The sequence below is a fragment of the Cydia pomonella genome, unplaced genomic scaffold (genome assembly GCF_033807575.1).
Source record: "Cydia pomonella isolate Wapato2018A unplaced genomic scaffold, ilCydPomo1 PGA_scaffold_75, whole genome shotgun sequence".
Lineage (NCBI taxonomy): Eukaryota > Metazoa > Arthropoda > Insecta > Lepidoptera > Tortricidae > Cydia > Cydia pomonella.
Genome location: NW_026907908.1, coordinates 64407 through 76847, shown reverse-complemented (window position 1 = coordinate 76847; position 12441 = coordinate 64407). Strand labels below are relative to the sequence as shown.

The window sequence follows — 12441 nt, the reverse complement described above, 5'->3', positions numbered from 1 at the left end:
TGTTAGCATGGTTTTTGTATAAGATTGTAATGCCTAAGGGGAAGTATTAAGATGGTCGGTCAGTGTATGCATTACTTAATCTTAATATGTGCTCTATGCCTTACTTGATGCAACATGACAACACTAAAGTTGTCTATAACTGTCAGACGCTTAATCCATCCTCTTTCTGAAATCCTACCTCGTCACGTTAACATGTAATTGGAATAAGCTCCGCTCCTACTGAAGTAATGTACCTATAGCCTATGTCTCTCATTATTTAGCAATACAAGAATACAGATTTACATGTTTGCTGTTTTCTTCGTCATCCCCTCAAGACTATGGGGTTCCACGCGCACTCTGCGTACACCCCTCAATAAGGAGATGATGATTCGCTGGAGACTTCCGGTGTTTTGTTTGGCTCGGAGAGACTCTCGGCTGTCGGTGTGACTTGGCCCTTATTTTTAACAATTTGATTAATGTCTTTTCACTATTTTGTTTGTTTTTTTGTCTCTTATAAGATAAAGCACACGACCTAAGTTTTTTACTATAGTTCCCAGGGTCCAAGTAAAATGATTTTTATTTGTAAAGTGTTTATATAAAACTAACTCGTCCGTAATGAATGGACATCTGTTTACACCACCATAGTTATAGTTATTCGCACTACGTACATATTCTATTACGTAATTATATGCAGATAAAAATATTGCATACCTTTGCAGTCTGTTCGCTGTTATGTTATCTCTGGTATTCCTCAGTGCGGACCGAAGATAGATAATAGCGGTTGGTGATCGGTGCGTAGAATGAAAGGTTCCGCACGTGCATATAAATATTGATGATATTTTTTTATACCGAATATTAAACTTGTCGCTTCTTTTTGTATTTGCGCATTTTTTTTTTCTGCTGCATTTAGAGTTCGGGAAGCAAAAGAAATGGGACGTTCGGACCCGTCTGGCTGTATTTGTGATAAAATAGCACCGAGGCCTTGGGGTGACGCATCACAAGTGAGAATTAGTTTAGCATCAGGATTATAATGCGCAAGGACTTGATCTGATGCTAACATAGTCTTTATCTCCGTGAAGGCCTTTTCATGCTCTGATTTCCACTCCCACTTTACATCCTTTTTTAAAAGATGTATAGGGGACTTAAGATGGTAGAAGCCCTAGGCACAAAGTTCCTATAGTAATTGATCAACCCCAGGAATGATTGCAGTTAATTTATGTTTTTAGGAACCGGTGCCTCGACTATTGCTTTGACCTTAGATTTAGATTTGCTTATACCATCTTTGTTAATAACGTGGCCTAGGTACGTTATTTCATTCTGGAAAAAAGAACACTTTTCCTTCTGAAGCGTCAGCCCCGCATCTCTAAAACGCTGTAGTACCTGGTGCAGGCGCGCGACGTGCTCCTCCCTACTCCGGCCCGTGATGAGCACGTCATCCAGGAAGCACAATACTCCCTCTAAATCGGCAAGAATATTATTTAGAGCACGTTGGAAGACCGCTGGGGCGCTTGACAACCCAAAAATTAAACGCCGATATTTGAACAACCCCCGATTTGTGTTGATACATGTAATATTATCGGGGTCGTCAATTTCAAACTGATTATAAGCCATTGACATATCCAGTTTTGTAAATTCAACCCCTCCGTGCAATTTAGAGAAAAGTTCTTCGATAGTCGGCAGGGGGTATTTCTCAATCAATAATTGTTTATTTATTGTTTGAGAGTAGTCTGCACAGATCCTAACTGACCCGTCGCGTTTAAGCACTGGCACGATGGGCGATGCGTAGTCAGAATATTCGATCTGCTCTAGAATACCTAGCCGTACTAAACGTTTAATTTCACTATCGACCTTATCTTTCAGAGCGAATGCCACGGGCCGGGCTTTGTAAAAAACTGGTTTGGCGTCGGCCTTAAGCGTTAATTTTATTTTATATTTTTTGAATCGACCTAGTTTGTCCGAAAATAATTCTGGATAACGAGCCATCAAATCGCTCACATCGTCGGTTTCGGACTCTGTTGTCGAGCAATAGAGGATAGGCGCGAGCTCCAACTTGAATTTGGAGATGAAGTTTCTCCCAAGGATCACCGGACCCCCTTGAGGAATGACGTCGAGAATAATAGTCTTGCCCAAATACACGACCGGTAATTTGGCAAAACCTATACTTAGGATCGGAATACCATTATAACCCGCAAACCTCTTGTTACTAGGGGATAACGGCACTTCTTTAAACAGAGACTCGTAAGTTTTTTGTGATATGGCGGTTATGGGGGAGCCGGTATCTATTTCACATTCTACAGATAACCCGTTGATAATAACTGTTTCTATCATAGGTTCACCCCTAACTGAACGTATATTAAAAACTTACCATCATCATCCTCGCTCACCTCCTCTGACTCAACGTATTTGAGGTTACACATCTTACGTAAGTGACCCTTCTTTTCACACTTTTTGCACTTGTAATTTACATAACGACAGTTCTCCGTTTTATGACTACTTAGACCGCATACAGAACATTTATTCCCGCGGCCCGCTGTAGTCTCGCCGATCTTCAACACGCTCTCAGCGCCGGGCACCACCGCCGTCGCGGTCGGAGCCAAGGTCGCGCTGGCTGCGGCGCGGGCGCACCGCACACTTTCAGCTATGTCTATTGCTTTCGCTAGGGTGAGTTCGCCAAGCTCCTTCGAAAACAATTTTTCGCGCTCTTTACCAGACTGCATGCCCATGATAAATCTGTCCAGAAGCGCCTCCTCAATGTTCTTGAACTGGCAATGCGCCGCGAGCCCGCGCAGCCGCGCGGCCCACTGCGCTGAAGTTTCGCCTACCTTCTGCACTGCAGAATGAAAGTGATAACGCTCCGCAAAAACACAGCGCTTTGGAGTAAAATGCGCATCCAATAACTGTACCACTTCACAGTAACTTTTGTTTTCAAGAACACCGGGCAGAGCAAGGTTACTTGCTAATTGATAGGTGCTTTCGGTAAGTGCACTTAACAAGATGGCGCGCCTTCTCACACCCGATGTATCGCTTGCATCGTCGATGTTGTTTGCGATGAACCACTGTTCAAGCCTATTTTTGTACGTAAGCCACTCTTGTTGTTCATGGTTAAAACTTGAAAATAAGCCGACCGAGTTTGAAGTTGCCATGATACACGGCGATTAACACGCGAGATAATTATCGAATCGTCGCCACTGATAGATATGGGTCGGGAAGGCACACAAGTGACACACAACGTAGCCATTAGCGAACTGTTTTATTTAACTCGGTAACTGGTTTATATCGCGGTGGGCGCAGCCACCGTGCGTACGTACATCTACCTATGCATGCATATACAACATATGGATAGGTCTTTAAAAATGATATTGAGGTTTGTAATATCATTTTTTTCTAAACTGAATAGTTTGCGCGAGAGACACTTCCAATCTGGAAGTTCCAAAGTGGTAAAAAGTGTCCCCCCCCCCCCCCCGTAACTTCTAAAATAACAGAATGAAAAATCTAAAAAAAATATATGATATACATTGCCATGCAAACTTCCACCGAAAATTGGTTCGAACGAGATCTAGTAAGTAGTTTTTTTTTAATACGTGTTCACGCCGCTTCGCTACGTTTACCATTAATTATATGTTTATTCTGAGTTCAATCTTGTTTCCACTACACAGAGCATATATTTGCATTGTATCGAGCCGCACCCAATCATAACACCTGAATATCGCGTGATATGTATAATTAGCCAATCACAGCTCCGCATCCTCACGACACATATGCCGGAGCCTTCAGCTCCCTACACTTGCTTTCCTATCGCCACACAAACCACACTATTCAAAGCAATCTCAAAAACTGTAATTAAACAGTATTTATTATATTTGATTTGTGGTTTGCTTTCTAAAATATCTAAATCCTTGTTCCTATCCGGAACAAAATGGCGACCGTGACCGGACCTGCAGCTATTAATCAGATTTCGAAGTCTCCGTTGCAGTTCCTTTGTTCCTAAGCGACGAGTTCTCCGCCACGTGCGCTACGTGCAGCGCCTAGATGCCTGGAGAAGTTCCAAGGCATCAGCTGTGCCCTATCCTGTGCATCGTGCAGCGAGACCCGATCGCCTCAGCGTCTGAGAGGCGCACCTACAACCCACTACGGAGTACCTACGCCACGTGTACTACGTGCAGCGCCTAGTTGCCTGGAGAAGTTCCAAGGCATCAGCTGTGCCCTATCTTGTGCATCGTGCAGCGACTCCCTATCGCCCCCGCGTCTAAGAGGCGCGCCTACAATCCACAACGGACTCACGGCCTACACGCAGCAGCCACGTGCCACGTGCCACGCCGCACCGGAAAGCGCCTACTTTGTTCTGCCTGCCCTATAATCAAGTGAGCCCGTTCCTATTACTTTCCTAGTTCACTCCTCTTTGATATTTGCCAGGAGCGAATCCAGTTACTCAAAAAAAAAATTATAGCCTAAAATACCTACTCAATTTTTCCAACCGAAAGGCCTAAAAGACAATCGCCTACCTATATTTCTGCTTGCAGAACCTACTTTAAGCGATTAGAAATACCTATCTTTACCAGTTGCACTCCTATTACTCTAAATAATCTTTGTTAGGCACCGCTAGCATTGCATTTGTAATAGCCTACTTCACTGTGCAGCTAACTTCATTAAAACATTAACCTGTTTAAAATATTTTTGTCAATTTTCCAATACCTAATTGCACCCACGTGGTCACGCCTGTTCATAACCTAACAGTTTCCAGCCAATCATTTCATTTCCTAAATTTTAAAATTAAAGTTTGCAATTCTTGCCCACTCGCTTATCGCATCGAATCAGCTGTTTAGCCCTTCATTTTTAGGGTTCCGTAGCCAAATGGCAAAAAACGGAACCCTTATAGATTCGTCATGTCCGTCTGTCTGTCCGATTCTGTCACAGCCACTTTTTTCCGAAACTATAAGAGCTGTACTGTTCAAACTTAGTAAGTGGATGTATTCTATGAACCGCATTAAGATTTTCACACAAAAATAGAAAAAAAACAATAAATTTTGGGGGTTCCCCATACTTAGAACTTAAACTCAAAAAATCTTTTTTCATCAAACCCATACGTGTGGGGTATCTATGGATAGGTCTTCAAAAATGATATTGAGGTTTCTAATATCATTTTTTTCTAAAATGAATAGTTTGCGCGAGAGACACTTCCAAAGTGGTAAAATGTGTGTCCCCCCCCGTAACTTCTAAAATAACAGAATGAAAAATCTAAAAAAAATATATGATATACATTGCCATGTAAACTCCCACCGAAAATTGGTTTGAACGAGATCTAGTAAGTAGTTTTTTTTTAATACGTCATGAAATTAAAAAAAAATATTTTTTTTCAACATACCCATACATGTGGGGTATCTATGGATAGGTCTTCAAAAATGATATTAAGGTTTCTAATATAATTTTTTTCTAAACTGAATAGTTTGCGCGAGAGAACCTCCCAAAGTAAAAAAAAGTGTGTCCCCCCCCCCCCGTAACTTCTAAAATAACAGAATGAAAAATCTAAAAAAAATATATGATATACATTGCCATGTAAACTTCCACCGAAAATTGGTTTGAACGAGATCTAGTAAGCAGTTTTTTTTTAATACGTCATGAAATTAAAAAAATTTTTTTTTTTTCAACATACCCATACATGTGGGGTATCTATGGACAGGACTTCAAAAATGATATTAAGGTTTCTAATATCATTTTTTTCTAAACTGAATAGTTTGCGCGAGAGAACCTCCCAAAGTAAAAAAAAGTGTGTCCCCCCCCCCTGTAACTTCTAAAATAACAGAATGAAAAATCTATAAAAAATATATGATATACATTACGATGCAAACTTCTAACGAAAATTGTTTTGAACGAGATCTAGTGAGTAGTTTTTTTTAATACGTCATAAAATTAAAAAAAAAAATTTTTTCGTCAAACCCATACGTGTGGGGTATCTATGGATAGGTCTTCAAAAATGATATTTAGGTTCCTAATATAATTTTTTTCTAAAGTGAATAGTTTGCGCGAGAGACACTACCAAAGTGGTAAAATGTGTGTCCAAAGTGGTAAAATGTTGAACGAGATCTAGTAGTTTAAGTAGTTTTTTTTAATACGTCATAAAGGAACCCTTCATGGGCGAGTCCGACTCGCACTTGGCCGCTTTTTTGCTATTCCAGTGACCTACATTCGGTGCAGTATCCACAACGCCCAGGAGTGCTGCGCGTGCGCACTAGTTCCTCCGCGCGTGCCCGAGAGTTCATTATCGTCTGGCAGAACGTACGGCGCATCGTGGGACCATTGAGCGAGGAGCGTATCGTAAATATTATATAACTTGTTTACGTACATTTGCATTCATTTTGCCTTGATAATTTCATTGTGACAAGTGATTCTTTATGTCGCCTATAGATTCAAAAATGCCAGAGAAAACGCCAGAAGAACAACTTAAAGTACTTAAAACTAGACTTAGTTCAATTAAAGGTCGACTAACTATATTTAAAACCTATTTGGATACTTTATCCGTTCAACAAAATATTTCGCCCTTAGAAACTAAACAACTTTCAATGAAATTATCGAGAATGCAATCTTTATATAGTGACTTCGATGAGGTGCAAAGTCAAATAGAGATTTTAAGTGATTCTAACCAAGCTAACGAATTGACAGTCCGCGATAATTTTGAACAAGAATTTGATTCGAACATATCAATTGCCCAAGATATTTTGGAAGTCAACTCGCCTTCCAGGGATGCCTTGAACAACACGGGTTGTTCTTTGCAGTGTCATTATGAAGCCAGTGACGTTCTTGGATTTAAACTCCCTGTTATTAAAATACAAAATTTTGATGGTTCTTCTTTCAAGTGGCTCGAGTTTAAAGAAACATACATTTCTTTAATTCACGAAAATACCAAAATTAAGAACGTACACAAGTTTCACTATCTTCTTTCGTACCTGGAAGGGGAGGCGGCTCGCGTTCTAAGTAACTTAGAAGTATCCGATTCTAATTATTCCGAGGCTTGGCAGCTTTTGTGCAAACGCTATGACAATAAACGGCAATTAATAAACAATCACTTAAAGGCTTTATTTAGTATCGAATCAGTGCGAGAGACCGACAAGTCCCTTCGATTTATTGTTGATCACGTGACTAAGAACTTGCGGGCTCTGTGCACTCTTGGTTTGCCCGCTGAACGGTGGGACGTACTAATAATTTACATGGTGTCGTCAAAATTAGATAGCGACACTTGTTATAAATGGGAAGAACACAGAAATACGCTTCCAGAAATTCCAACTTTAAATGATCTTTTTGATTTTCTCAAAGCCCGGGCTGATGTTTTAGAGACCGTCCATAGACAGAAACACGACAAGTCTAGGCATTTGCCGCATCCGCCCGCGCCTAAACCTCAAACCTAAATTTATTTATTGCGATAATGGTCGTAACTTTGTCGCAGGCGCTAAGGAAATAAGATTAAATAAAATTTGTGACTTTGCAGCTCAGCGAGGGATACAATTAAAAAATTACTTTTAGGTATATAATTATACGCTCCTCGCTAGTGGTCTCGCTGAAGCTGGCATTCGTTCTGTCAAACTTCATATATAGGATATTAGGGCCGACACATTTAACTATCAAGCAACTGGCTTCTCAGTTTGCCAATATTGAAGTTATCCTTAACCTAACAGCCGATCCCTCTGTCCTGTCAACCCATCATCAAATGTTTTCCAGCCGCTTACCCCGGGACACTTTAATTGGCAGGCCCCTCACGTCGTTGCCGTCTCCGAGCATCCTGGGTGTCATCTCCACTTCCCGTCGTCGTCGTCGTCGTCGTGGTGACTTCGTCTGTCTTCGTCACCATAATGAGCTTGAAAGCTGTACGAGCTTTCAACGGCCGGGAGGATGTTCACGCCGCTTCGCTACGTTTACCATTAATTATATGTTTATTCTGAGTTCAATCTTGTTTCCACTACACAGAGCATATATTTGCATTGTATCGAGCCGCACCCAATCATAACACCTGAATATCGCGTGATATGTATAATTAGCCAATCACAGCTCCGCATCCTCACGACACATATGCCGGAGCCTTCAGCTCCCTACACTTGCTTTCCTATCGCCACACAAACCACACTATTCAAAGCAATCTCAAAAACTGTAATTAAACAGTATTTATTATATTTGATTTGTGGTTTGCTTTCTAAAATATCTAAATCCTTGTTCCTATCCGGAACAATACGTCTTAAAATTTAAAAAAAAAAAATTCATCAAACTCATACGTGTGGGGTATCTATGGATAGGTCTTCAAAAATGATATTTAGGTTTCTAATATCATTTTTTTCTAAACTGAATAGTTTGCGCGAGAGACACTTCCAAAGTGGTAAAATGTGTGTCCTCCCCCCCCCCCCCACTTCTAAAATAACAGAATGAAAAATCTAAAAAAAAATATGATATACATTGCCATGCAAACTTCCACCGAAAATTGGCGAAACAGTCCGACACACATAATCTAAATGGTAATTAAATTATATTAGTCTTCTAAAAATAAGAAGGTATGTTAAAGTAGAACATACTTCACACCCTCAGAAGCTTTAAGAATTTTAGGTAAAATTTTTAAGTCCCATTCTAGAACTCAAATTCTGTAGTCTGGGCCCAAATAGCGGCTTGGTAAATAAGTCAGCGAGTTGGACTTCGCCTGGAACTTGTTTCACACTGAACTCTTCATTGCTCACACATTCTCTAACAAAGAAGTGTTTTAGTTTGATATGTTTGGTGCGCTTGTGATATTCGTATTTGGGGTTGTGCGCTAAGTAAACTGCTGATTTGTTGTCTAAGTTTAGGATTGGCTTTTCCGTCTTTGTTAGATCGTTAAACAGTCGATTCAGCCATAGTATTTCTTGAGCCGCTTCGCTCGCCGCTATGACTTCAGCCTCCGTTGAAGAAATGGAAACTGTAGTTTGCTTTTGGCTTCTCCAGCTTATAGCGGCGCCAAAGAATAGGCATACCGTATCGGAAGTTGATCGTCCAGTAGACTGGTCTCCTCCATGATCTGCGTCGCTGTAGCAGATCAAGTGCTGCGTTGACTTTTTCGTAAATATTAGGCCCTTTTCTTGGGTTCCTTTCAGATATCTGAAGATGCGTTTAACTAGCATCACATCTTCCTTTGTAGGTGCTTCTAGGTGTCTCGAGGCGACTCCAACAGCGTAGGAGATATCAGGCCTCGTACCTACAGACAGATAGGCCAAAGCGCCTACAGCTTGCCTATAAGGAAAGTTCGACTTTATGTTTTCATCCGCTTCCACATCATTATCTTTGATCATGGGTGATGGTGCTGACTTGCAATGAGACATTCCATATTTTTCCAGGATTTTCTTGATATATGACTTTTGGCATAGAGATATGAAGTCCTTTTGCACGTTTATTTCCATTCCGAGGAAATAAGATGCAGGTTTGGTCGTTATTTTGAATCTAGCTTTTAATTCCTTTAAAAACTCGTCACCTGCTGTCGTTGAGTTGTGCGCTACAAGTCCATCGTCAACGTAAAGAGCTATAACGACCTTGGATTGGCCTTTGGTTCGCACGAACAGGCATGGATCTGCCTCACTTTGTTTGAATCCAGTTTTTAGTAAATATTCTGCTATGCAGGTATTCCAGCAGCGTGGCGCTTGTTTCAATCCATAAAAAAAAGGCTGCGTTTTAATTTACAGACTTTTTTGTTTCCATCACGATAACCTTCGGGTTGTTTCATATATATTTCTTCCTTTAGTTCGCCGTTTAGGAAGGCGGACGTAACGTCGAACTGTGTCAGTTTCAGGTTTTCACGAATAGCGACAGCCAGCAATGAACGTACAGTGCTCAGACGAACCACTGGGCTGAACGTTCTGTCGTAGTCCACTCCAGGTATCTGGGAATAGCCTTTGATGACCATTCTGGCCTTGTACCTCTCGACGGAACCATCGGGGTTCATTTTTAACTTAAATACCCATTTGCTTGGCAGGGCTTTGCGTCCTTTGGGTAGCTCGACCAGATCCCATGTTTGGTTGTCCTCCAATGAGCGAATTTGACTTTTCATTGCTTCTTGTCATTTTTCACTGTCTGGCGATTCCATAGCCTCTTTGAAAGTTTCAGGTTCCTTCGGTTTATGAAGATTTTCGACTTCTTCAGCTGCAGCCAAAATAAAATCGTCATACCTTTTTGGAGCTTCGATAGTAGATCTGTCTCTCAAAGTTCGAGGTGGAGTTGAAGTTTGTGGTGGTTGCTGATTTTACCATGGTCCCATCTAGCTCCATATTATTAATCTGTGAAGAAAACCCATACGTGTGGGGTATCTATGGATAGGTCTTCAAGAATGATATTGAGGTTTCTAATATCATTTTTAGGGTTCCGTAGGCAAATGGCAAAAAACGGAACCCTTATAGATTCGTCATGTCCGTCTGTCTGTCCGATTATGTCACAGCCACTTTTTTCCGAAACTATAAGAGCTATACTGTTCAAACTTGGTAAGTAGATGTATTCCATGAACCGCATTAAGATTTTTTACACAAAAATAGAAAAAAAAAAACAATAAATTTTGGGGGTTCCCCGTACTTAGAACTGAAACTCAAAAAATCTTTTTTCATCAAACCCATACGTGTGGGGTATCTATGGTATTGGTTGTTATCAAAATAAATAACATAGTAGCGACATCTATAATGATTTGTACCAGTGTTTCATTACTGTATCTATATACTGTACTGTATCTGTGGTTTAAAAAATAAAATTAGTCTGTTCTAAATCGTTACAATGGTCGTTTCTTTTAACAGGTTATGGTCCAGCATATGGCCTTTAGACTACTAAATCGCGAAAATATAAGTAATTTAAGTGTGAAAGTAATTGTAGTTATATTTCGCAGTAGGATTAGTTAGTTAGTCGGGCAGTTTTGAACTCTGTTTATAAAACCGGACGGTGACTGTGCAAAAATGGCGGCGAACTATATAGTTAACGTGCCGAAACTTAAAGGAAGAGAGAACTACGATGAATGGGTATTTGCGGCAGAAAATTTCTTAGTTCTGGAAGGAATGATGAAGTGCATCAAGCCAGAAAGAGATACGAACGGTACAGAAATAGCTGTTTCGGCCGCAGATGATGCTAAGACAAAGGCAAAGTTAATTCTTACCATTGATTCGTCATTGTATGTTCATATTAAGACCGTGACTACTACAAAAGCACTGTGGGAAAAGCTCAAATCGTTTTTTGATGATTCCGGCTTCACGCGGAGGATTAGTCTCTTAAGAAATTTAATTTCCATTCGATTGGATAATTGCAGTTCCATGACATCCTACTGTTGGCGACACCTGTCGGCGTGCCTGTGAAACTTTGCTCCGGCATCCAGCGCAGGTGCAAAGGCAGCGTTTCCGGCCTCAACCTGCTAGTACCTGCTGACTTCCTTCAAGCTACGAGGCAGCTACCTGGGCGGGGCGGTTTGGTGTATAAAAACCATTGAGCACGTGGCTGCGCTGGCAGTTCTGTTCCTGACGCCTCCGAGTGAAGTACTATTCACGGTTAAATTCGGTATCATTTTGGTTTGATTTATGGCTTGACGTACGTATCCCTGATTATTTAAACAAATAGGTATCATATGTTTTTCATATTAAAATATGTAAATATCTTAGAATGTGTGTAAATTCCGTTTGTTAAATAATGTGTATATTCCCACCTAATGATTTCGTGTAATTACTCAATAAATATAATAAAGTTTATGTTCTGTGTTCTCATGTTTATTTTATTCTAGATAACAGTAGAACAGATCACATCAGAAGTGCCGGCAGAATGAGGAAACATAAGAAAACTCGTTCGCCTTCGCCCTCATCGTCCTCATCATCATCAAGGACGCCGTCTCCGCCTCGCCGGAAAAAGAAGAAGGTACCGAAATCAGACGATGGCGAATTTGTGAGTACATCCAGTGCGATTTCACTCAATAGTATGATACCTGAATTTGACCCTATTAAGGACAATGTCGACGCGTGATTAAATATAATCGAATCATATACTCATACGTTTGCATGGAGCGATAGAATGACGCGTTATCAGGCTCTTAATAAACTAAGAGGTTCGGCGAAAATTTGGTACGACTCGTTGTTGCGAACTAGTTTTGAGTGGACAAATTGGAATTGGCATACGTGGCGTAGTAAAATCTGGACAACATTTCAAATTAAACGAAACATGTTTGAATGTTTAAAAGAAATAATTGAGCGTAAACCTAACGAAGAGCAATCCCTTTATGAGTTTTTCTTCGAGCAAAAGGGCAAGATTGACAGGCTGTCGTTGAATTTTACGGAACACGATATTATATCAATAATTTTAGGCAATATGCGTGATAGCACTATAAGTAGTTCAATAGAGGCGGCTAATTTCAATACATGCGAGAGTCTAGCTAGTTTTTTGCACAGTCGTAAATATAGAAGCAAACCGGTCTCAAAGCAAACGATACCCGGACATAATAAA

At 40.6% G+C, this 12441-nt stretch overlaps 1 protein-coding gene across 1 annotated transcript; it reads right to left on the bottom strand.

Annotated features, from left to right (window-relative positions):
* Positions 1-1188: 1188 nt before the first annotated feature.
* LOC133534244 (uncharacterized protein K02A2.6-like) lies at positions 1189-7761 on the bottom strand. Its single transcript, XM_061873337.1, has 3 exons — positions 7698-7761; positions 2345-2809; positions 1189-2270 (listed from the first exon to the last, which is right to left on the bottom strand). Exons 1-3 carry the CDS (start codon positions 7759-7761, stop codon positions 1189-1191), a joined length of 1611 nt encoding a protein of 536 aa, XP_061729321.1.
* Between the last annotated feature and the right edge of the window lie 4680 nt (positions 7762-12441).

What these genes read in the sequence shown, in the direction of transcription:
- LOC133534244 (XM_061873337.1), bottom strand. Translation starts at nt 7,761, where the DNA reads ATGACACCCAGGATGCTCGGAGACGGCAACGACGTGAGGGGCCTGCCA. An exon ending in GCCAATTAAAGTGTCCCGGG is followed by an intron (nt 2,810 to 7,697) that starts GTAAGCGGCTGG and finishes TTCATTCTGCAG; the next exon opens with TGCAGAAGGTAGGCGAAACT. An exon ending in GGTGAGCGAGGATGATGATG is followed by an intron (nt 2,271 to 2,344) that starts GTAAGTTTTTAA and finishes GGTTATCTGTAG; the next exon opens with AATGTGAAATAGATACCGGC.